This window comes from Meriones unguiculatus, assembly GCF_030254825.1.
Source record: "Meriones unguiculatus strain TT.TT164.6M chromosome 13 unlocalized genomic scaffold, Bangor_MerUng_6.1 Chr13_unordered_Scaffold_45, whole genome shotgun sequence".
NCBI classification, from domain to species: Eukaryota; Metazoa; Chordata; class Mammalia; order Rodentia; family Muridae; genus Meriones; species Meriones unguiculatus.
The window spans coordinates 2,731,174-2,756,725 of NW_026843652.1; the positions used below are offsets into that span (position 1 = coordinate 2,731,174).

Consider the following 25,552-nt stretch of genomic DNA (forward strand, 5'->3'; position numbering starts at 1 on the left):
CTTTGTCTTCGTGTAGGTCATCTAGCATTTGAAATGGGGGCTGTCTGTCACATGGACACAGTTGCCTGTTTATGAATAACTTTTCTCTATCTGGGCTGCCTTGTCTGTCCTCACTGGAAGAAGATGCACTTAGTTTGTATGTAACTTGATGTGTTGAGGAGAGTTGATATGGGGAGGCTCCCCTTCTCTGAGAAGAAAGGGAGGAGAAGAAGGGATAGAGGTGGGGAGGATGATACCAGAAAAGAGGAGATACAGAGCTGCAAGCAGGATATAAAGGGAAAAAATAAATGAAGTAATGAGAAAATGGCTGATTTCTATGTAAGTGAGAGATTGTGTTGACTGATGATTTCTATAGATGGTTCTTCCATTGAGAGTGGAATTATCCTTAAGCATGTGGCCCTGGGCTGGATAAAAAAGCTAGGTGAGTGTGAGACGATGTAGAAACAAGAGAGCAAGGCAGGAAACAATATTTGCCATGGTTTTTGCCTAAGTTTTCTTGAAACTTGAGATTCTATCCTAGGATTCCAAAATGATGGATTCTGATCTGAAAGGACCAAACAAGTAAACTCATTCATGACCTGAGATATTTGGGGTTAGGGGTTTCAATCACAGCAGCACAGTAGCAGGTTAGGAGAAAAAAGTTATGCCAAAAGTGACCTTGCTCCTGGACAAACCTGAAGATGTTCTCTTTTTTGAGGAATGTGGAAAATATCAGGACTTGAGATGGCAAAAGTCCAGACCTTAATTGGCTCTTCCTGTAGTACTTGGAAGTGCAGTGCATACAGAGGAAGTGGAGGTTATAGGATTTCAGTGGAAAATATGCTCCGTGAAAAATGAAGCTGGAGGTCATTTGTGTGGTAATTTTTCCTTAGATCTTTCTTATTCTGCTCATGATCTAAAAAATTAAGTAAGGTAGAGTTAAAAATTGGGGACTGATTTCTTAGGTGGTGATGTTTGTTTCATACCTGACTTGGATATTAGTAATTAGTCAAGGCTACGTTTAAATTCTTGATTCTCATGTGTCAGCTTCCTGAGTACAAGTCAAAGGATGGAAGATGTACCCCCAATGTGTTCTGTTTTGTCAACATATTTTACAAATGTTAATATTAAAATGCTTAATAGAATGTATGTATGTATGTATGTATTGTTTGAAGTCATATGCTTCTTTATGTTCTCATTTGTTACTACAGGGCACATCATGCTGAAGTTCTGCCTTGTAAGAGAATTTTCTAGAGGGGCTATATAATTCCAAAACAATGAGATTTATTTCAAAAAAGCATGTTGTATATGTGTAATATGACTGAGTTCTTAGGCTATGACAGATATATGAAGATTTGATAACAGTTTGGGGTGTTTATTTTGACCATTTTAATTTGATGGTCAAGGTCATGTTGCCAGTTTTGCCTCTTGATATTTCAGAGAATGTATTAATATTATTGTTTTTTTATTTTTATTTATTACATTTATTTCCTATCTCATATACAGCCCCCTCCCTATCCCCTCTCAAGCCCACTGTCTCTCTCTTTCTCTGAGTGTATTAAATTTTTTAAAGAGATTAGTTTGTTTTTTGACTTTACATCCAAAGGGCGATCCCTCCTTCCTCTGTTCTCAGTCCACCCCCACCCTTCTTCGTCCCCTCCCAGAAAAATGGAGCCCTACTCTCCCTGCATCACCCCATTACAGCACATCAAGTCACATCAGGACTGAACATATCTTCATCCACTAAAGCCAGACAAGGCACGCCTGACAGGGGATGAGGATTTAAAAGCAGGCAGTAGAGTTCATAAAAGAAACAGTCCCCTTCACTTACCATTTAACGCACATGGACCAAACTGCCCTTAGTACACAGATAAGTTCAATAGGCCTAGGTTCAGAACATATATGTTCCTTATTTGATATCTCATTTTCCGTAAGCCCTCCTGAGTCTGGGATACTTGTCTCTGTTGGTCGTCTTGTTGCTTCCTATACCCTCCACGTTCTTCTGTCTTTCCCCCAGTACTATTCTGTCTCCATTGGCTACTAGGTGGAGCCTCTGAGAAAACAGGCATATTTAGGCTCTTTTCTACATGCACAGCAAAACAACATTTACAATTTCATTGGCTGGCTGACTAGTTTAAGGTGGGTCTCAGGCTGGCCCAATTATTGGTTGGACATTCCCTCAGTCTTTGTTCCCTCATTATCCCTAAACTTCTTGTAGGCAGGGTAATTTTTGGATCATGAGTTTTATGGTTCAGTTGTTGTTCCCTCTCTCCACTAGTCCTGGGGGTAGTCACTTCATTTTCCATGTCTCTTTTCCCCTGTTCATTCGTTAGGAGTCTCAGCTAGGATCACACCCATATGCTATCAGGAACCTTCCCTGTCAAATGACTCCAAAGAGAAATGCCTTCAGTTTCCCTTCTTGTTCTGAGCCCTCTCACCTCCTACTACAATTCTCCCCACATTTGATACCCACATTTGTTTCCCACCCCATTCCAACTTCTGCCCAGTTCCCTCTCTTCATCCATTTCTGCTGTTTGTTCTGTTTTCTATTCTGAGTGACATTCTGGCAACCTCACATGGACCTTCTTGTTACTTAGCTTCTCTGGGTGTGTGGATTGTAGTATGATTATCTTGTACTATAGGTCTAATATTCACTTATAAGCAATGTGTTTCTGTGTCTGGTTACCTCTCTCAGGATGATCTTTTATAGTTCAGTCCATTTGCCTACAAGTTCCATGATTTCTCATTTTTAATAACTGAGGAGTATTCCATTGTGTAAGTGTACCAGAAGTTCTTTATCCATTCCTCAGTTCTGGCTGTTATGAATAAAACAGCTATGAACATAGTAGCACAATTGTCCTTATTCTATAATGGAACATCTTCTGGATGTATTCCCTGGAGTGGCATAGCTGGGTAATAAGGTAGAACTATTCCCAATTTTCTGAAAATGCACCAGTTTGATTACCAGAGAAGTTGTACAAGTTTGCACTCCCATCAGCCCTGGAGGAAAGTTCCCTTTTCTCCACATCCTCACCAGCATGTGTTTTCACTTGAGTTTTTCATCTTAGTCATTTGAGTGGTGTAAGATGTAATCTTAGAGTCGTTTTGATTTCCATTTGTCTGATGGCTAAGGACTTTGATCATTTCCTTAAGTGTTTCTCGGCCATATGAGATTCCTCAGTTGTGACTTCTCAGTTTAGCTCTGAACCCCATTTTTAAATTGGTTTATTTGATTAGTTGGTGTTTAATTTCTTAATTTCTTTGTATATTTTGGATATTACATTTTTGTCTGATGTATGGTTGATGCAGATATTTCCCCAATCTGTTGACTGCTGTTTTGTTCTATTGATAGTGTCCTTTGACTTATAGAAGCTTTTCAGTTTCTTGAGATGCCATTTATTAATTGTTGATCTCAGAGCCTGTGCTGCTGCTGTTCTCCTGTGTTAATACATTCCAGACTTTTCTCTACCTTGTCTTCTAAATGATTCAGAGTCTCTGGTGAAGGTCTTAGATCCCCTTAGACTGGATTTTCTTCAGGATGATACAAAGGCTTTATTTGCATTTTTCTACCTGTAGACATCTAGTTACACTACCACCATTTGTTGAAGATGCTGTCCTTTTTCCATTGTATGATTTTGGCTTCTTTGTTGAAAGTAAAGTTTCAGTAGGAGTGTGGATTTATTTCTGTGTCCTTATTCCAATTGTGTAGGATTGTCTGCTATCAAGGGTATTTTATTTCTCCATTTGAAGTTAATGTTTGCTTTTTCAAGGTCTGTAAAGAATTATGTTGCAATGTTGTTGGGAAATGGATTGAACTCATATAATCCATTTTTTAAGAATGCTGTTTTAGAGAAGGGGATTAAGGGAGTGTTTCATGGGGAGGAAGAAGTGGGCTACAGGGGGGAATTCAAAGTGAATAAAGTGTAATTAATAAAAAATTTTAAAAAAGAAAAAAAAAGAATGCTGTTTTACTATGTTAATCCTATATATCCATGAGTTTGGGAGATCTTTCCATCTTCTGAGATTTTCTTCAGTTTCTTTAAAGACTTCAAATTCTAGTCATAGAGGTATTTCACTTGCTTGTTTAGAGTTACAACAAAATATTTTATGTTGTTTGTGGCTACTGTTCAGGGTGTTTCCTAAATTTCATTCTCAGCCCATTTTTCATTTGTATACAAAAGGACTGATGAAATTTTTAGTTAATTGTGATCCCAGCCACTTTGTGGAAATTGTCAATTGTAGGAATTCTCTGGTAGAATTTCTTGTGTCACCTAGGTATACAAGTAATTCATCTGCAAATAGTGATACCTTGAATTTCCAATTTGTATACTTCCTTTCCAATTTGTATCTCCTTGATAACCTTCAGTTGTCTTATTGATTTAGTTAGGACTTAAGGAGTATATTGAAGAAATATGGAGAGTGGAGGCATCCTTGTCCTGTACTTCATATGAGTGGAATTTCTTTAGTTTCTCTCCAAATGGTTTGATGTTGGCTATCAGCTTGCTTTTTACTGCCTTTATTATGTTAAGTATGTGCCTGATATCTTGTATGTCTGATTTCTCCAAGTCTTTTAACATGAAGGAGTGTTGGATTTTGTCAAAGGCTTTATTTCATTTAATGAGATGATCATGTAATCTTGGTCTTCCAGTTTGTTTATATGGTGGATTACATTGATGGGTTTTTATATGTTGAACAATCCCTGTATCCCTGAGATTAAGCCTATTTGTTCATTGTGTGTATCTTTGATGTGTTGTTCTTGGATTTGGTTTGCGAGTATTTTATTGAATATATTTGTTACAGACAGCTATTAGCTGTCATGTGGGTGCTGGGCATTTAACCCAGGTCCTCTCGAAGAACAGACAGTGTTCTTAACCACTGAGCCATACCTCCATCCACCATGTTGCCTATTTATGATCAACATTTACATTACTAGTATTTTCATTTGTCCTTTTGTAATTGTTCAAACATACGTTTCATTTTAGCAAGATCGTATTAATATTACTGTTTAAAATGAGGCACTTAATGTTTCTAGACATGTCTGCACAACTAGAGAGAATGTATAACTCTTTGTAGAAAGTTGAGAAAGATCTTTAAGGTTTTTTTTTTATCTTGTTTGTTTGATTAATTTTTGAATATTATTCAGGATTTTATTATGTACCCCTGAGTGTCCTGGAACTTATTGCATAGAGCAGGCTAGCATTCAGCTCTATGAGATACACCAGCCTCTGTTTTCTTTGTTTTGGAATTAAACTCATCAGAAAATACACCCAGCCTGCCCATTGTTATTAGATTAAGGAATCGTTTATATTATTTCTTAGATGTGGACTCAGAATTGTTGATCTGTTTACTCTCTCTCTATCTATCTATCTATCTATCTATCTATCTGTTACTTGACATTTCTCTTGCAAATCTAAATCCTGGTTAAAGGATGAAAAAATTAGAGAGGTAAACTTCTCTATTCAGTTTCGTCCTAAAAAGAGCTAAGTTATTATATTAAAACTTGTGTGTCACAAAATAAGTAGAAGAAACACCAGAATACTTTGAAAATATTTTAAACGAAGTATACATTTCCAGTGTTCTAAGTATCATTCTTTCTGTTGTATACGTGTGTGGATATTTTAGACTGCATTGACCTACAATGATGTGCATGTGAACTTCACTCGAGAAGAGTGGGCTTTGCTGGATCCTTCCCAGAGGAATCTCTACAAAGATGTAATGCTGGAGATCTACAGGAACCTCATTGCTATAGGTAGAACAATGAATTTTCTTTACTTTTTAAAATATGGGAAAAAATTCTTTATTCATTATTGATCTGCTTCTGGAATTTCTCTTGAAGATGAGGAAGAAAGAGGTGAATGGTTCATTGATTGACCAGAGATCACAACTTAAATTTTGTATTACTTCCAATAATGCATCATACATTTTCTCTTACTGTATTTTAGGCTACAATTGGGAAGGTCATAATATGGAAGATCATTGTCAAAGTTCTAGAAGATATGCAAGGTAATTTTCATGTGTAAGCTGAAATGAATATGTTTCTGAGAAAATTTTAATATGTTCTGGAAGTTTGAAAGAGAAGAGGCAGTGTAAATGAACTCCTTTAAGTGTATTTATTGATGGTGACTAACTTGTTACTAAACCATATGCCTCCATGTTAGGTATTTGATGTGTGTTTGCAAGGTTCTCCTCTAATAAACAATGCAAGGAAATCATACCTTACACAAGGTCAATGTTTAAATCATTTGCTCATTATCTCTATGAGGTAGAAATGCAATTTGTTTAGTCTCCTACAACTTAGATATTGCCAAATGTATTCAGAGTAAATAGGTGATGAAAGTATATTCAAAACATTATACTAATCAACTAGTGCATAGTAAAATGGTGTTACTCATATTTGCAGTAATGTTGCTAAATTTTGTGAGGAGAGCAGTTTTTTAGACTCAAGAATGTTGTTTCGGCAAAATCATAATCCCTATAGCACATGTCTCTGATGAACAAAACTCAAATGTGTGAATGCATCATGAAACCATGTCATTCTTTTAATAGGTATATCATATATCACAATGGATACAAGTAATATATATATATTGAATGAAACAGTTAACCACCCAGAACAATTCAAAAGTACAGTAGTCTCCATTTTGAGTAGATGTTTAAAAAGTGATACCTTTTATGCTTTACATGGGTTATTAAGAGCTGCCAGCCGTGCAAATAATGACACAAAAGCTTTTTAATATTTTAAAGCTTAGACAGTTTTACTAGGCAGATACTGATCCGTTTTTTCCCCTAGTACACATAAACCAAGTATAGTGTCCGAATGCATGTCCAGCTCTACCTTTTTCTTCATGTTCAAGTCTGTCTGTTAACCTCACTGTCCTTCTGGTGAATTGCCTGTCATTTGTTTTCTTCTTCCCTCTCACTCAGAAGTTCTGCCCCCCATCTATGCCATGCTATCAGTTGTCAGCTCTTTATGATTTCCAATAAATAAGGACAAATGTTTAGAAAATATAGGACAGGTGATGGGCCACAGAATTAAAAATACTATGATCTCATCAGCACTTAGCTCTCTCCTGACTCAGCAATCAGCATTCACGTATACTGACACACTTTCATACAATGTACATCAACATCAACTAACTGGTTATTCAACTTCATTAGGAATTCTCACAAAATCACACTGCAGAAAATGTAAGTTTTAGGAAATATATAAATTATTCCGTTTGTTACAGTTATCTTTGCATATTTAATATGGCGCACAGTGTAGGGAAATTTATTAATCCAGTCAGTGTGTTAAAGCTCCGAGGTCTTGCAGTTTTCTACAAATCTATGGTAAAACATCTCATAGAAGAAAGTATTGTATAAATGTGAGCCAGGTTACATTTATTTTTACCATTATGGCTCTTTTCAAATATGCAAAACAACCCGTAGAGATGGAGAACACCATGAATATAAAAATAATGATGAAAACTCAAGATGTTATTCCTCTTTACCTTTACACCAAATTGTAAAATTAAGTGACATGGACAAAAATATTCATTATTGTAATGAATGTGGTAAAGTTTTCATAAGTGCCTATTATCTTTGCAGGTATGAAAACAGTGAAAGCGGAGACAAACCCTCTGAAGATACTCAATATAATGAAATATTTGCACCTCACAGTAGTTCCCACACATATGAAAGTATCCATACTGTTGAGGATCGGTATGAATGTAACCAGTATGGGAACGCCTTTACACAGAACAGTCATCTCCTAAGACATAAAAGGACACATATAGGAGAGAAACTTCATGAATGTACCCAATGTGGTAAAGCCTTTGCATGTAACAGTGATCTCCTAAGACACAAAAGAACTCACACTGGAGAGAAACCTTATGAATGTAACCAGTGTGGTAAAGCCTTTGCATGTAAAAATGAACTCCTAAGACATGAAAGAACTCACACTGGAGAGAAACCTTATGGATGTAACCAATGCGGTAAAGCCTTTGCACATATCAGTAGTGTCCTGAGACATCAAAGAACTCACACTGGAGAGAAACCTTATGAATGTAAGCAGTGTGGTAAATCCTTTGCACAGAACTGTAATCTCCTAATACATGGAAGAACTCACACTGGAGAGAAACCTTATGAATGTAACCAATGTGGAAAAGCCTTTGTTCGTAAAAGTCATCTCTTAACACATGAAAGAATTCACACTGGAGAGAAACCTTATGAATGTAACCAATGTGCTGAAACTTTTGCATGTAACAGTAGTCTCATGCTACATAAAAGAACTCACACTGGAGAGAAACGTTATGAATGTAATCAATGTGGTAAAGCCTTTACATGTAAAAGTCATCTCGTGGTACATAAAAGTGCTCACACTGGTGAGAAACCTTATGAGTGTAACCAGTGTGGAAAAGCCTTTGCAAAGAACAGTCATCTCCTAATACATGGAAGAACTCACACTGGAGAGAAACCTTATGAATGTAACCAATGTGCTAAAACTTTTGCACGTAACAGTAGTCTCCTGGTACATAAAAGAACTCACACTGGAGAGAAACCTTACGAATGTAACCAATGTGGTAAAGCCTTTGTACATAAAAGTAATCTCTTAACACATGAAAAAACTCACACTGCAGAGAAACCTTATGAATGTAACCAATGTGCTAAAACCTTTGCATGTAACAGAAGTCTCCTAGTACATAAAAGATCTCACACTGGCGAGAAACCTTACCAATGTAACCAATGTGGTAAAGCCTTTGCATGTAACAGTGATCTCCTAAGACACGAACGAACTCACACTGGAGAGAAACTTTATGAATGTAACCAGTGTGGTAAAGCCTTTGCTTGTAATAATGAACTCCTAAGACATGAAAGAACTCACACTGGAGAGAAACCTTATGGATGTAACCAATGTGGTAAAGCCTTTGCATATAACAGTAGTGTCCTGAGACATCAAAGAACTCACACTGGAGAGAAACCTTATGAATGTAAGCAGTGTGGTAAATCCTTTGCACAGAATTGTAATCTCCTAATACATGGGAGAACCCACACTGGAGAGAAACCTTATGAATGTAACCAATGTGGTAAAGCCTTTGTTCGTAAAAGTCATCTCTTAACACATGAAAGAACTCACACTAGAGAGAAACCTTATGAATGTAACCAATGTGCTAGAACTTTTGCATGTAATAATAGTCTCATGCTACATAAAAGAACTCACACTGGAGAGAAACATTATGAATGCAACCAATGTGGTAAAGCCTTTACATGTAACAGTCATCTCGTGGTACATAAAAGTGCTCACACTGGAGAGAAACCTTATGAATGTAACCAATGTGGTAAAGCCTTTCTACGTAAAAGTAATCTCTTAACACATGAAAGAACTCACACTGGAGAGAAACCTTATGAATGTAACCAATGTGCTAAAACCTTTGCACGTAACAATAGTCTCCTGGTACATTATAGAACTCACACTGGAGAGAAACCTTACCAATGTAACCAATGTGGTAAAGCCTTTACATGTAACAGTAGTCTCATGCTACATAAAAGAGCTCACACAGGTGAGAAACCTTATGAATGTAACCAGTGTGGTAAAGCCTTTCTACGTAAAAGTCATCTCTTAACACACGAAAGAACTCACACTGGAGAGAAACCTTATGAATGTAACCAATGTGGTAAAACCTTTGCATATAACAGTAGTCTCCTGGTACATAAAAGAACTCACACTGGAGGGAAACGTTATAAATGTCACCAATGTGGTAAAGCTTTTACATTTAAGAGTAATCTCCTGCTACATAAAAGAGCTCACACTGGAGAGAAATTTCATGCATGTAACTAGTGTGTTAAAGTCTTTGCATGTAACTGTGTCCTTCTACGACATAAAAGAATTCATACTGGAGAGAAACCTTAGGAATGTGATGAATGTCACAAAGCCTTTACACAGAGCAGTATTCTAAAAGATAAGAGAACTCACACTGGAGATTAACCTTATGAATATAACCAATGTGGTAAATAAAGCCTTTCCATGTAACAGTAATCTCTGAAAACATAAGAGAACTCATACTAGAGAGAAACCTTATGACTGCAACCACTGTGCTAAAACCTTTGCATGTAACAGTAGTCTCCTGGTGCATAAAAAACTCACACTGGAGAGAAACCTTACAAATGTAACCAATGTGATAAAGCCTTTACATGTAGCAGTAGTCTCATGCTACATAAAAGAGCTCACACTGGAGAGAAATCTTATGAATGTAATTAGTGTGATAGAGCCTTTGTATGTAAAAGTCATTTCTTAACACATGAAAGAACTCACACTGGAGAGAAACTTTATGAACGTAACCAATGTGGTAAATAAAGCCTTTGCATGTAACAGTAATCTCTGAAAACATAAGAGAACTCATACTGTAGAGACACCTTATGAATGCAACCAAGGTGGTAAAGTCATTACATATAACAGTGTCTCCTAATACATAAACTCACACTGGAGAGAAACATTATGGGATGTGTCCTATGTGTAAAGCCTTTTGCACAAAACAGTCATTTCCTTATATAGACTTGCTCTTCTTCCTGAAGATACCTGATAAAAGAGGATCAGATGAATTGGGAGGAGGTCCCCCCATCAGTGGACTTGGAAAGGGGCATGGTGCAGATGAGGGAGGGAGGGAGGGACTGGGGGGGAATGCGGGATCGGGACACGGCTGGTTTACAGAGTTAATAAAATGTAACTGATAAGAAAAAAATAAAATTCAAGAGAAAAATAACGTTGCTCTTCACAATCATGTCCAAAGTCATGAAAGAATTCATACTGGAAAGAAAGACTAGACTATGAGACTATTTAACATTGTGAAACTATTAAACATTTGTATAATCGTCATGAATGAATTTGTACAGAGAGAAACTTTTTGAACATGTTAAACTGTGAGGCCTTTGCACATATCTATATTCTACATCATCATAAAACTTTCAAAATGGAGAGAAAATCTAAGAATATGAACAAATGTCATCCAGGTACTACTGGTTGATTAAGGCCACATAATGTTCTTGGGATCTAAACTGTGATGCCTACCCAACAAATGAGCCAGAAAGTTACAGAGGTTCTGACCTTGAAAATCATAAACATCTTTGCCATTTTACAACTAAATTTTTAACCTCAGTCAGGTTTTAGGGGTATGGGATTTGTTTATGTCATTGAGGAAGTCAGCTGATGTAAAATGTAGGTTTTGCAATCAAAACAATCATCCATTTGTCCTTTTGTGATTAGGAAAAGGTAATATGGTTAAAGAAAGAGAATATGTGGTTTGGGTCTGTCATTATGTTAGGGGATCAGAAACCATGGTATGGAAATTTGATATTTTTGGGAACAAAAGTTGAGTAATGGATGCTGGTCAGCTATTGGTAATTTTACAGCTTTCTGAGGGACTATGAACCTTGGTTTCACCCTATAATTCAATGGAGGCTAGTATCAAAAAGGCGCTACTTAGGACAAATTTCTTTTGCTCATTCCCACATGCAAATTACTTTTTCAAGTTTTGCATCCCACAGTCATCCTCAAGTATATAAAATACAGATACTAGAAACCTCACCCATGTAATCAATATGATAAAGCCTTTTCTTAATACAGTTATGTCCATACAAGAATACATAGTGCAGTGAAACCCTATGAGTAAACAAAGTGGTAAAGCCTTTTCATGAAGTTCCCTTTGAAATCATGAGAAACAGTCATACTGCAAAGAAAAGCTATGGGTGTGGTCAGTATGGTAAAGTTTTGTGCTTCATGGTACCATTATAGAAGAGTAAAAAGTAAGTGTGTGAGCAACCAGTTAAAGCCTTTGCAGATTACAGTAGATTTTGAGAAACTTAAAGAACTAATTCTGAAAGAAATCTATTAGAATAAAAGATTTGTTAAGATCTTTGAAGAACCAAATTGCATTCAGTTAAAGGAGATTATATGGAGGAAACATTCTAACAAGTGTCAACAATGTATTCATGCTTTATGGCGTCCATCCTTATGTTGTTTCCAATTGAAACTAATATGGACAAAAGACCTCTGAATTTAAACAATAAGGCAACTCTTTTAGATTTCAAAGTTCTCTCCAATTGCATGAAATAAATCATCCAGTTGTAAAATTCTGGGGTGTGTATTATTGTCTTTTTCTGTGACAAAAAGCAATGTCTAAAGCAAATTCCAAATGTGTTTAATTTGCCTTATGGTTCCAGAGGTATATGGGATCACTATGAGATGGGTTTCACAAGTGTCACACATGGGAGCTAGGAAGTTTGGAACTCACATCCTCAACCTGCAGCATGAAGTAGAGAGTGGGAAATACAAATGGTATGCAGTTGAAAACTATTAAGCCCACTCCAAGTAACATACTTCCTCCAGGAGGGCTGCTTTTCCTAAGCATTCCCAAATGATACCACCAACTGAGAAAGGTTAATTTCTCTGACTTCAAGCCTACGTGTTTGATTGCTGTTACATGAAGGAATTCTTGATGAAGAAAAACTCTGTAGATAACCCTATAGATGCCTCAACACCTGAGGTACAGGAATGAATGCTTACACAAGAACAACATTTATGAGCAAACATTTGTTTACCAATTTCTTTTAATTTAAATTATGTGATATCAGTGTGTCTTTGTTTATGTGCCTGTGCATTCTGATCTCCCGATCTTTTGATCTTCTTGTACAAGGAATTCCAGGGAGTTGTCAAAAACATGATCTCGGTTCTGGGAATAAACTTGTCTTAACTGCACAGCCATGTCTCTAGTACTGTAAATATCTTAACTACTTTATATATAATCTTAATGTCAAACTGTAGAAACTAATTCATAGAAGAAAGCAACTGTGTTTAAGATTTGATATAAAATCTTAGTAGATTTTATGAAAGATTTGATGACTGTAGACATAGTTGATGTATTCATTTTCAAGAAAAGAACCCTTTTTAAACTTTTTCAACATAGACTTGTAAGAAGTAAATTATTCACCATGTTCACTTATAATGTCAATTGTGTTCTGTATTGTGAAACATTAGAGTAGGTATTGGAGTTTGCTGTATGTGTAGAAAATCCATTCACAGAAGTTTATTAGGCCATTCTGATATATTTTTTTTGTAGCTACTGTTCATCTTCTAATTCATTTCCACTTGGCGTTAGGTATTTTCCTGCTGCAGTGTATAAAATGGGATTCTCATCACCTGTCTGGTCCATTGCTTATTTATTAAGATGTTTTTTCAAGCCTGGCTTGGATGTCAGTAATTTGTCAAGGCTACATTTGAAGTCTTGATTCTCATGTTCCAGCCTTTGGAGTACAATTCCAAGGGTGGAAGATATTCTCCCAATTTATTCTATTTTGCCATATTTTTACCAATGTTAATGTTAAACTGCTTAATAGTGTGTACGTAGAGATGTATATGTGTTTGTCTGTATTTGAAGTTCCATGCTTCTTCATGTTCCCATTAGCTACTTATGGCACATCATCTTGAAGTAGTGCCTTCTAAGAGAATTGGCTAGAGGTAATAGACAGTGTAACAACAATGAGATTTATTTAAAAAAGTGTGTGTGTGTGTGTGTGTGTGTGTGTGTGTAATGTGACTATGGCCATAACAGATATGTGAAGACTTGGAGAGAGCTTTGTAGAGTTTATGTTATCATTGGTATATGATTTTCAAGGTCATGTTGCCAGTTTTGATTACCACAAACATTCCTCACTGAGCTCATTAATACTCAAATAGTCTCAGTTCACACATTTCATCAGTAAAATATTGTGTCCTATTCAAATTGTAAACATTGTTATTTAAGGGTGGAAGAAATAACCTGAATTATAAATGCTGTTTGCAAATGAAAATGATATACTGCTATCTTCTTTTGGAGTGTATTAGTTCATTACTAGGAGTAAAGAGTTGTTCTTTCTCAGAACTACAAGTGAATGTCAGAGAATTGTCTCAGTGGTTCAAGTTGGTTGTTGCTAAGCCTGATTTGAGTTCAATATCTGGGTAGACTGTATTACTCCCAAAGATTTTTGTTGTATCTCTGTTCTTGGGTTGCTGTAAACTAACACACGAGGACATAGGTAAATAATTTTTAGACCTAAAAAGGGCCCGTGTGGTCAATAGCAAAAAAGACCTTTGCATTTCATGTCAAGAACTCACATACGGGATGTAGATAATAAATAGCAATAGTTGTCTTCTCATCAGCACATGCATACCATGGTATAGGTGTATACACACAAACACATTCAAATGTTTTTAAATAGATGAAATTAAGCAAAGAACCCACTTACTAAAAATGACAAATCATTTTCAAGTGTAAATAATTGTAGAATTTGAAGAATTACTAATGTTCATTAAAAGAAAAGTGTTTCTTTGTATATTATATTTATTTTATCATTTCATTCATTGATTCAAGGATATTTTAAATACATATCTCAGCTTGACCCAGAGGGGCATCCCTGTCATCATAGATATGGTAGTCAGTGGCAGACTGACTCAATCTCTGAGATTGAGGACTGGTTTGTCCACAGAGTTAGTGCTCTTACTTGTTTGTTTTTGAGAGAGCATTTGTTTGTACATTGACTGGCTCTCTGGGACCCACTTTGTAGATCTGGCTGGCCTCATATTTACATAAGTCTGCCTGCCCCTTCATCCTTGAGTCCTAGTATTACAGGTGTGACATAATGCCCAGCTCCACAGATTGAGTTCTAAAAGATATAGACTTTATCTCAAATTATAATTTTCCCCCTTAGGGATAGTCTCCACAGTGCTGATAGATGTATTTTCATTGAAGTTTTCTGAAGTTGTGCTCTCTGTCCTTTGTGTAAGTGAGAAGTGTAGCATTGTATCATCCACCTGTCAGATCAGACATCATGATTACCAGATGGCATTGTCCCCTGAGCAGTCTACTTTTGTAGTGTCATTTACTTCATTTTTCAGCTAAGAATTTGTGGTCCAAATTAAACATTTCAGAGGCATTTCTGTCCATTTAATAAAATATGTATATTTCTGCAAGACTTTGAGCTAAGAGTGTCCTTATATCTCTGATTACATTGTGACCACATTCAGAATAGGTTTTTTTTTTTTTTTTTTTAGTATGGCTTGGATTAGTGGAACCTATATTTGCACATACTCGTATTCTCTCAGTGAAATCCCAGTACTTACTTTGTTGAAGAAAAACATTGCTTTGGAAACAAATCTCATGCTCTTCTTGCTTGCCTAAGGAAACAATTTTCTTATGTCTTCTGTCTTGATATTGTGATGGCTCTTCTAGTTAGTCAATTTGACTATATCTCTATTTAACTAAAACACAAAGAGTTGGGTACTGTTAGGAATCTTTCTTATTCGTATCTTTTGAAGAGGAAAACCCTTCTTTAAATTGAATATTTTGAAGTGATAAGAGATGATAAGATTCACCTTTAATCTAGGCCACAGCTTCTGGTTGCATCCTACATATATTAAGGACATTGACAGTATTAGCTTTTTTTCTGCATGAAGCCCTCGATTCATTTCTAGAAAACAAATGTCTGTAGTTAACGCTAGTTCAATCAACACAGGAGATCTGGTCAAACTGGTGTGGCTGGGCATAGAAGTAATGTGATGTTTCCTTTCTGAAAAAGCACAACCTGAGTGAAAAATGTGTGATTAATACTTGGTGTGTTCTGGTAAATATATCTAGTTCCTGGAAAATATTCTACAAAAAAAAAAAAGCCTGTTACAAATTTTTAAAATAATGTCTGAGATTATATGTAAATCAACCTTTTTATTTTACCCTAAAGTTAAGTCTAAAATATTAGGACAAATAGCTGAGGTGCCTATTCAGCATATTAAAGCTGACCTTCCAGGTTCTCCTAACATCCTTCTGTCTCTATCTGTTCCAGGGTATAGATGGAATACTAAGCCCTGTAGTCCAAGATTTGGTTGGTACTTCCAAAGGCTGTCCATTTGTAATCCAACCATTTTAGTTATTTGGTCTCTTTCATCTATCATTTACCCTTGCGGCCTCTTGGTTTGGCTCTCACATTCTCTCTCCCTGAGATGACTCGGAGTTATATCCACTGTAGACTCTTCCAAGTGTCCCTATGTCTGGCTATGCTCTCCTTTTTATCTAATATAAGCTTTCTATTTTACTATAACTAGGAATAGTCATATCTTTTCATTTTTATTTCTTTTTTTTCATTCACTTTCCAATTCCATCTCATTCATTTCAAAGTCATAGCTAATGTTTTCATTAATCATTGTTACTGTTTGATTTTGATTAAAGGTTGGCTGCAGGGCTTTTCAGCTATGAGGTAGAGATAACCATACTGGATATTGAGTGTGTGATGGATGTGGAAATAAATGTTCCTTTTAAGAAGAACATGAAGAGCTGTGGGAGACTGGACAATTATACAGAAAGAGATGTTTCTCAAACTGGGGCTCTGTCTTCTAGCTGGGCAGGCCTTAGCTGTCTGGGTCATTTTATCTTTGATCCCCAAGTAGAGGAGCTCCTGGTTGCTAGAGTCCTGAAGTCCAGCTGGGTTTTCAAAGTTACTAAAAGACTCTGGTGAGGCCTACTAATCAGGAGCACCAGTGGGAGGCCATGTGCATATTCTTTTTCCATATTCTCCTCTGATGCAGCTATTGGGAGCTCTGAGTGAGGCTATAAACCACAACATGGTATGTGTGTGATAAACACTTTCCCCAGGCCAGGACGAGCAATTCTACTGAACTATCTATTAGATTCTGCCAAAATGAGAAGGACTCTGAGTCAGATTGTGTTTCTGTTGATCCATGTGGTGACTTGGGCAGAAGCCCTTGACTTCTGACCCTTCCTGAGTGTGGCTTCATTGGCTACAGGGAGGCTCTGCAGCCCTGGCAGTGAAAAAGTTTGGTCGTTATAATAGTACTGTCTGTTGGTGTGCACACACAGTCATTGCTCTGTTGTGCAATAGGAAGACAGATTAGAAAACAGAAGGTCTGGGTCCTTGAAGTTCTGAACCTTGCCTTCTACATTCAACTTTGTGTGACAAATTTTATGTGTAGTTTTGAAACCAGTAGACAGGAGGTGCTGGGGATTATGGTTCAGCAATACTTGATTAGATTCGCTTTTGCCTTTCCAGTACCACCAGGCACAAAGGTAAAATTTAGGGAGATTCAGTTTGAGGGTACTAAAGAAGTTTCTGAGATGCAGAGTTTTCTCTGTTGCATATGGTTTTAGGAAAGTGGAGAGGGCACATTTCACATCTTACACAATCCATGTGGGAAGAAGTTAAATCATTCTTCACCCTTGTTTTGTGTATGGGCTTCACTGGGGCTGGGTTTGCCTGAAAGTGCAAGTAGCTATGAAGGGCTGCAGAGCCATAGTTCATCTTTGTGATGACTTTCATTTTCAAAGAGACCTCTTGACCATGGAGCCTCTGTTTGCAAGAGAGATCAGTAGTAGCTAAAGGGTTAGAAATACAGCAGTTTAGGTGTCACTTTGATTTGTTTTTGTAGGAGGTGTGAAGTATGCATTATTTTTTTACACATACATTCAAAGTAACTTTAGTCAAATTCACACTTTTCTTGGCAGTTTCCTTAGGTTCTTTGATAAAAACTTGAATATATATTTTAGGCTTACATTTTTGGTGTTTTCTTGTCATCCACTCATTCTTTCAGAAATACTGTACACATTCATGAATGTTGTAAGTTTGTGGGAAGTACAGAAGTCACCTAGTCCTAATGTGTATACAATTTCTTTATAATCCTATTGAGAATGCTGAGGATTTGTACATGACACATAGCTTTCTAATCATCTTTCCTCTGGTGTATTTCTAGAACTTTTCTTTGGATTGTATTGGATTTATGCTGCAAATTGCTCTTTTTAAGACATAATTTTAGTGGTGTTTAATTTTAGTGGGGTAAAAGGTATTGTTCTACATAACCATTCATTTAGAAAACTACATTGTGTAACTATGAAAACTGATATGAAATAATGTACATAGCCATAAAAGGAGGAGACAGCAGCAGTTTCTGAAGCCTCAGGTGGGACTGCTGCTGACTGATTTATCTATATGAAGGTAGTTTGTGAGCTCCAGCAGCATCTCTGTGGCAACAATGTATAAAATAGCCATTCCCCTGATTCAGGGAGCTTTAGTTGGTCTGGCATGGTGAACTTGATCAGGTCTTTGCCCCTTCAAGATAAGTTCACTGTTTATTTGAGGAAAATTGTTTTGTTTAGCTCAGAAATGAACTCTGTGTATACCCAATGAGGCAGAAGTCAATAGGTCCCTCACCCGCACAGTGCTGTAACTGTTACAATGGCATTTCTGCTTCTGTAACTGTCACTAAGGCCATCTTGAGCCACTATGTCAGACCCACCCTATATTATGCTAAGTTTAGATGAAAACCCTAAACAAGAGTTCACTAATATCTGAGCAGGAAAACCCACCAATTCCTGAGCTACCCCCCCCCACATTATCCATGAGTTGGAGTTTAGACCAAACAGGAAAACCAGGAAATCCCGAACTTCCTTGAGTGCAGAAATTGAAATCCTCTCAATCCTCACTCTGAAAATCTCTACCCTATAAATCTCTACCCCATAACAAATCACATTAAAAGGTTGTGTCTGCTCACTTCTCTGCTGACTTCTCAAGGGAGCAGAGGCAGCCACTCCTGGATTTCTTCCTCCACTGGCTGGATCCTCTAATATAAACCCCTTTTATTAGATTTACTGCCAGGTCTGACAATCATTGGAAAGAGAAAAGAATCACAGCAGAGGAGAGGTGAAGTAGGAGTAGGACCAAGGCTCCTGATGTCCTTCCTCAGTTCAACTGGGGATACCCTCACATAGGAGCTACAACACCTCTGGTGAAGAGGCCTCTTCTCAGAATTATGTGCTTCTTTGACTCTCCTGCCTCAAGATTCCATTCCATAGGGACATTGTTCCACCTCAGAGCTCTTTGGTTTCTGGGCTCCCATATCTCAGGATGCCTTTTCATTGAGATACCCTCTCTCCTTAGATCTGTCTTGTTCCAAGGCTACCAAGTCCCAGGACAGCTTCCCATGTGAGCAGGCAGGCCAAGAATATGAGTTTTATCTGGAGGACCGATCCATTGGTGAGAGTTGCCTGTCAGGCTGGGAGGCAGGTTCTTCAGGAGTCATGCTGGAGGTTTTGCTCTACAGCTGATCAGGCTTGAATGAATCGGTGTGAAGTGCTCTGAACACTGCTGCTAGGTTTTGTGAGGAAAACTCAAGCAAATTCCAAAGTCCCAAAATGCTGAGTGGAGGGTCACAGCCCATAAATGGGCAGAACAGGCTGCTGAGCAGTGCTAGCTGGAGTGGTGGGTCCTGCCTGGTGGGATAGGTGGGAAGACAGATGGAGGACAGGCACAAGTCATACTGAAATGCAAATCTCTGCAGATGTGGAAAAGACACCGCCGTAGTAGCATTATCAGTTTGCTGTGTCTCTCAGCAAACTCTACCCCTAATGGAGGTGCTCATGTCACTCAAGACTCACTGGCCAATCAGGGAGTCTAGTCAAAAGAGAAGGCACATCCTGCTTTAGGTTCTGCTCTGTTTCTGAGCAAGCTTGAACATCTGCTGTGATGAGATGTGAGAGGTGCTGCTAGATGTTTTGAGGGAAGGTCACGCAAGTTCTGAAGTCTCAAAATGGTGAGTGGAGGGTCATTGCAGCTAGATACAGTGGTAGGTCCTGAAGCTGAATGGAAATACAGATTTATACACTGTCATAAGGGCTACTGTAGATCTTGAAAAGGCATGACCCTGAAAAGCCTCGTACTAGTAGTGTTATGTTTTTTTCCCGTTCTGCACACTCTAACCCTAAGTGAGGGGCTCATGTCATTCAAGACACACTGGCCAATCAGGGCCTGCAGGCAAAAGAGGTGGTGTGTTCTTACAGGCATCAAGCTGCAGGTGTTACTAGCTGTTGGAACAGATTGTACATATTACTCTACTCAAACCTTGCTCTTTGGACACCTTGACAGTCAGTGACTCCTACCCGCCCAATGGAAATAGTCCATTCATCTGTTTCTCCAGATTCTCCACTAGGATTTTTTCTGGAAAACTTCAGATTTCTACGCCTAGAGCCTGCTTTAAGAGCCTCTAAGTGTACAAACTTCTGTAACCAAACTTGGCTTCAATTTTCTTAGATGACAGATCCAAAGCAAAGCCTTCTTAATTACCACCAGTGATTTGGTAACTGGAGGTTCCCTCAGTTAAATAGAGACATCTGTATTTAAGTCTCTTTGACCCAAAGCTTCCAACTCTATTCTTTCGCTCTCAAAAGTTTTAAATGTACACCCAAATGAATTTTCTGCATAACCTACTTAACTTTGTCTTCTGCCTATATATGTGTATCCTGCCAAATGCAGATATTTCCTGTATCCACAACAGCACCAAAGCAGCTACCACAAGTGTTCCAGTCTGACCTCACAGACTTCCTCAAGCTGGACTTGCAGTTTGTCTCCCAGCCATAGATTGTCTCACAGACCCTGAACAGCATCAAAACAGCCTGTTCTTCCTGGACTTGACCAGTGTTTCAGTGTTTTGTCCTCCCTACAGAGCCCCCAGTGTCAGCAGGAAGTAGCCAGAAGAGAATCTACACCCATTAATCACTTATTATTAACAAAATCATGGAATTGTGTGCTTCAGGCCCAGGACAAGTAGCTCCAGGTTCTCCCAGCATTCCTCAGTCCTTACCTGTTAACTTGCATGGCTGGCAACTCTACAGTCAACCCTCTACCCTGAACTTTCCAGGGCAGTGGATTCTTCTCCTCCTCCTGACCTTGAAATCTGGATATTTTGTTATTATTTCTCTCTCTCTCTCTCTCTCTCTCTCTCTCTCTCTCTCTCTCTCTCTCTCCATCTTGCATGGCAACCAAGAGCTGCTTCCAATGAACCTAAATGTATATACTTTAACTTGCCTTACATGAGAAGCAGCCCAAGCTCCTCACTTTTTTTAATTATAGAAAAAGGGAAGAATGTTAGCATTTAGGCAGCCTGCTTCTCAGTGGCCTAGCTACCTATGATGTCATCATGTGTCACTGACTAAGTAGCTCACCTGGCAGGCATGGATATGTGTTGTTCCTTAAGAGGTTCAACCCACCACTTTGTCTCTCTTGCCCTCTTGCCCTCTTACCCTCTCCCCTTTTCTGTCGAGGCATCCCCTCCCTTCCCCCATCCTGTCTCCCTGTCTCCTTCTCTTATTCTCTTCATATCCATCCAATAAACCTTTCATATAAAATCTTCTGTGCACATCATCATTTTTTGGGCCCTAACAATCCTGGACTCTGTTAACCAGGCCGACATTGAACTCACAGAGACAGCCTGTGTCTGCCTCTCATGTGCCTGGATTAAAGGCTTGTGCAACCATGCCTGGCAAGACCATAGATTTTTAAGGATTTGATTAAGGGAGGGTTTCTTATATCCCAAGCTTTTTATAAGATTTCTGAGTGGCTGAATGAGGGGACCTCTATTATTATCTGTGTGTGTGTGTGTGTGTGTGTGTGTGTGTGTGTGTTGTGTTTGTAGTTATCAGGCAGGTGGACTTCTGTTGCTATGAATCTTGGAATGGTTGGTACTTCCCTGACCAGGGAGCACTCCAAAGTGAGACCTGAAAGGATAGAAGTCTGTCTGTGACTAGAAACTTTGTGTTTACATCCCGGGAGCAGAGGCCAGGACAGAGAGTTCGTGGGTTAGCCTCCGGAGCCTCTGAGCCCCATAGTGTCTGCCCCCATCAGGGTGGATCTGGAAGCAAAGCCTGAAGGGGCAGGACTTCCGCTAACCTGCGTCACTGTCCAGACTGGTTTTCCCTTGTCAGCATCCTTCTTATCACAAGCTGTTTGCCTAAACTCTTTGAGTCCCACTCACATGGGGAGGCTGTCCATCATTCTGTCTCCCTGAAGTCCATGAGCGGCTTGTGCATGAGGCTCCCACCATGTCTGCATGCATCCTGGAGGAGGTGGGTGCATGCTGCCAGGGGTTCAGGTTATGCACAACCTTGTATAGGTTATATAGGTGCCCTCTGCTGGCCTGCAGGTAAGCGAGCAGGCAGGACACTATCAATAATTTTAGGGTGCTGGAGATTGATTAGGTAAAGTGCTCTGTTCTTAGTGGTTAGGGTGCTTGGTCTCAGTACATAAGGATCTGGCCACATCTGTTGACCTGAAGGCATACACACATGCTGAACAGTGTACAAATAGTGTTTAGGGTGCAGGGGGCTGAGTAGCTAAGGTGCTCTGTGCTTACTGGTTAGGGTTCTCGGGACTCAGTACATAAGGATCCTGCCGCCTCTGCTGGCTGCATACATACGTGGGCAAAGAAAAAAGGAGGAGGATAAAGAAGAGGAAAGGGAGGAAGAAAACTAAGAAAGATATCTGTGTGGTTTTTACATGTTTCAATTGAAACATGGATACTATTTGGTGTTGATTTGCTTTATTTGAACCAACATACACAGTTAAATGTGCAGGTATTCTATAGTAATCTGAATAATTGATGTTTTTCTGCACTGTAAATAAAATATTTTCAACCAGAAGGAAGGTGTGGAACACGGCAAAACAACACATTATATTTAGAGTCTGTATCAAATAAGAATGGTTTGGTAAACTTTTTCAGAGGAAGCTTCTCATATTCAAAGACAAGAACTATCACTGGCTTAAAGCATTTTCTCGAGGCACCTATATTCTCCCAGTACCCAGAAGAGTCATAATTCCATAAATTCTGGATTGGCAATTTTGATTGCTCACTTCCTGCTTTGTTATCTGAAAATCATAAACCATACCAAATATTTCTATAAAGATTAAACCAGAAAAAAATGGTGTGATGACCATTTTGTGAGTCCAACCACAACATATGGGATGCAGTGTATGCAGTGGCCTATGCCTTCTGTAAAATGCTATTGAGCAAAACAGAAATGGGTCTATAAAAGACTAAAACAAGCAGGGGCTTCTACCATGGCAGAGAAGCCTCACTCATAAGCATGGGAACTGTTAGGATCTAACATCATTGGTAAGTAATTTACTGTGGTCAAGACAATACAACATTTTTTCTTATAATTAAATTTATAATTTTAAATGAGAAAAGGTTCTATCACAGACTATTTGTCTATGTCGATAATTATCTGACATGATTTTGGAACTGAAAGCAGTGATTTGAAGACATTAAATTTAAATATATTTCAGCAAATGTTTTTCTAGGGTGAGATGAACTTCTGTCTCTGACATGAACTCAGTGGTAGGTTCTTGAACACCTACCCTAAGCAGCCTGGCCAGGCCACAGAGGAAGACAATACAGCCAGTCCTGATGAGACCTGATAGGCTAGGGGCAGAAGGAAGGGGAAGAGGACCTCACCTATCAGTGCACTTAGAGAAGGGCTTGGGAGGAGATGAGGGAGGACACTACAGATGGGATTCAAAGGGAATAAACTGTAATAATATAAAAAAATTAATAAAAATGACAAAGAAGTCATAAAAAGATGTATGGGTAATCAATGTAAAAATATAACAAGTTAAAAAATTAAATTTTTATAATTTCATCCAATATGTCCAATACCATAAGATACAGACAAAGGGATCATATCCAAAGCAGCCATTTCACCTAAAATACAATCTATATTTATGACACAAAACTTTAAGAAGATCCTTTTGTGGATGATAAATAGCTTGTTCTACAGTCAGCAGTAATTGAAAAGTAAATGCTTTCACAGGTTATATAAGGTAAGTTGAAGGTGAAACTAAAACTGTGTTTCCATTATTAAATTTTAGAACACAGACAGTGCTCATGAGCCCAGGCCATATCTCAAGATGTTAGTGATAAGTATAATGTTTGGGTTTCAAACCAACAAGATATAAACTTAGGACTCATTTAAACGTACATTAAGCCTTCAAGGAGAGTATCATTGAGAAGATGGCTGAGCAAGTCAATTGAACTTTTCATTCAGTCAATGGTAAGTAAATAAAAGAACTGTGAATGTTTAGTATACTATGTATTTTTTAGTATTATGGGAATCAGTAATATTTGACATTGATATTGACATAGTCTGTAATCACGGCTTCTAGTCATAGTATATTAGGTAAGTTAGTACATCTCTTGTACACATAACTGTGTACCTATATAGAAGTTCTTTAACACAAGTTATTAATTAGTTAACAATATTAGGTTGCATTATTAATTTTCAGAAGTTTATTTTTTGTTATCAAGATAATACTGGTATATCAACAAAAATTTGGAATATCTTTCCTTTAATTTATCCTTTTCCCTTCTGTGGAATACTTTCAGGAGTATTGCAGTGAGTACTTTGAGACCCCTGTAAAATTCATGCTGAATATCTGGAGCTAGGCTTGCTTTCTTTTATTTTTACATTTAATTGAGAGATTTAAATTACTGTTTCTATTGTGTTTGTGATGTGTCTGTTTAAATAATTTACTTCATCTTGATTTAATGTTGTTAGATTTTATAACTGTAGAAGTCTACTTTTTTTACAATTTAAGGTTTAGTTGAATGAAGACGTTTAAAATATGAACCTATGATTCTCTGCTTTCCTCACTGTACATTGTAGTGTCTGTTAAATCAGGATTGTTGCAGTTGACATGGAATTAAAAGAGAGAAGGTGGGCATTTCCAGATGGAGGATTTTTCTCTCAAACAGAACACTGACACACTAGACTTTTGAGGGGGGAGTGGAGATTCTGTACTGTAGTACCATGGGCTGCAGGTTTTAAGTGGCTTGATGGGGAGAAGAACATATTATGGTGGTTCAGTGTCTAAATTTCTGGCCTTAGTCCTGCCTCTGAGGTTTCATTAATGAATTGTGTATGGTGGCAGTTATTCTTGAGCATGGGGTAGTTTGCGGAGAAGCATTTTCCAGTCTGAGATTGTTTTTCTTTGTTAATGTTTCTATTGCTATGATCCAACATTGTGTGTGTGTGTGTGTGTGTGTGTGTAATAACAATGAAAAAAGACACCATAATTTTACAAAAGAGCAATGAGGAATGGGAGTGTTTGGAAAGAGAAATGAGGAGAGGTAATGATGAAGTTATATTATGCTTAAAGTTATATCAGAATTGAAAAATAATAGAAATAAAAATAATAAATCAAATCACTATCATTGATGTATTAAACTTTCTTAAGGCAGCAAAAATTCTAATTGATTTTTTTGTTTAACAATCTTTGCCACTTTGTTGTAGAATTGAGTCTGTTACTACTGAGGTTTTACTGGAACATGTTTATAAATTTCCATTATTTTGTTGATTTTGATGTTATCCTTAGATTTTCAAAAAAATGATTATTATTGGTTGCTTTCATTCTTATATTTAACCATAATTTAACTACAATCACTTAGAACATTCAGTTTACTAATAAAATGATATATATTGTTCGGCCCTGAAAACATACATACAGATCGCATTATAAAAAAATCATCAGTTTATATTTCAAAATACATGTATATAACACATGAAATAACAATGAATAAAGAAGCCGTGAATTTGAAGGTGAGCAGTTGGGAACATGTGGGAAGGCCTGAAGGGAGAAAATGGAAGGAAGAAATTTTGTAATGAAATTACAGCCTTAAAATAATTTGTAACTGTTAATATCCAGAAGTCAATACCCAGGGTGGAAAAAGTGAGGC

The 25,552-nt window shown here is 37.7% G+C and overlaps 1 protein-coding gene across 2 annotated transcripts in view; it reads left to right on the plus strand.

Annotated features, from left to right (window-relative positions):
- Positions 1-10,603, plus strand: part of LOC132651310 (zinc finger protein 431-like) — a 41,159-nt gene extending 30,556 nt beyond the window's left edge. For both annotated transcript variants that reach the window (XM_060376534.1, XM_060376533.1), the window contains exons 3-5: positions 5,602-5,728; positions 5,922-5,982; positions 7,567-10,603. In XM_060376534.1, coding sequence (XP_060232517.1) covers positions 5,602-5,728; positions 5,922-5,982; positions 7,567-9,796 — 2,418 coding nt within the window. In that variant the 3' untranslated portion in view covers positions 9,797-10,603. The remainder of the gene's footprint in view (positions 1-5,601; positions 5,729-5,921; positions 5,983-7,566) is intronic.
- Positions 10,604-25,552: the final 14,949 nt, after the last annotated feature.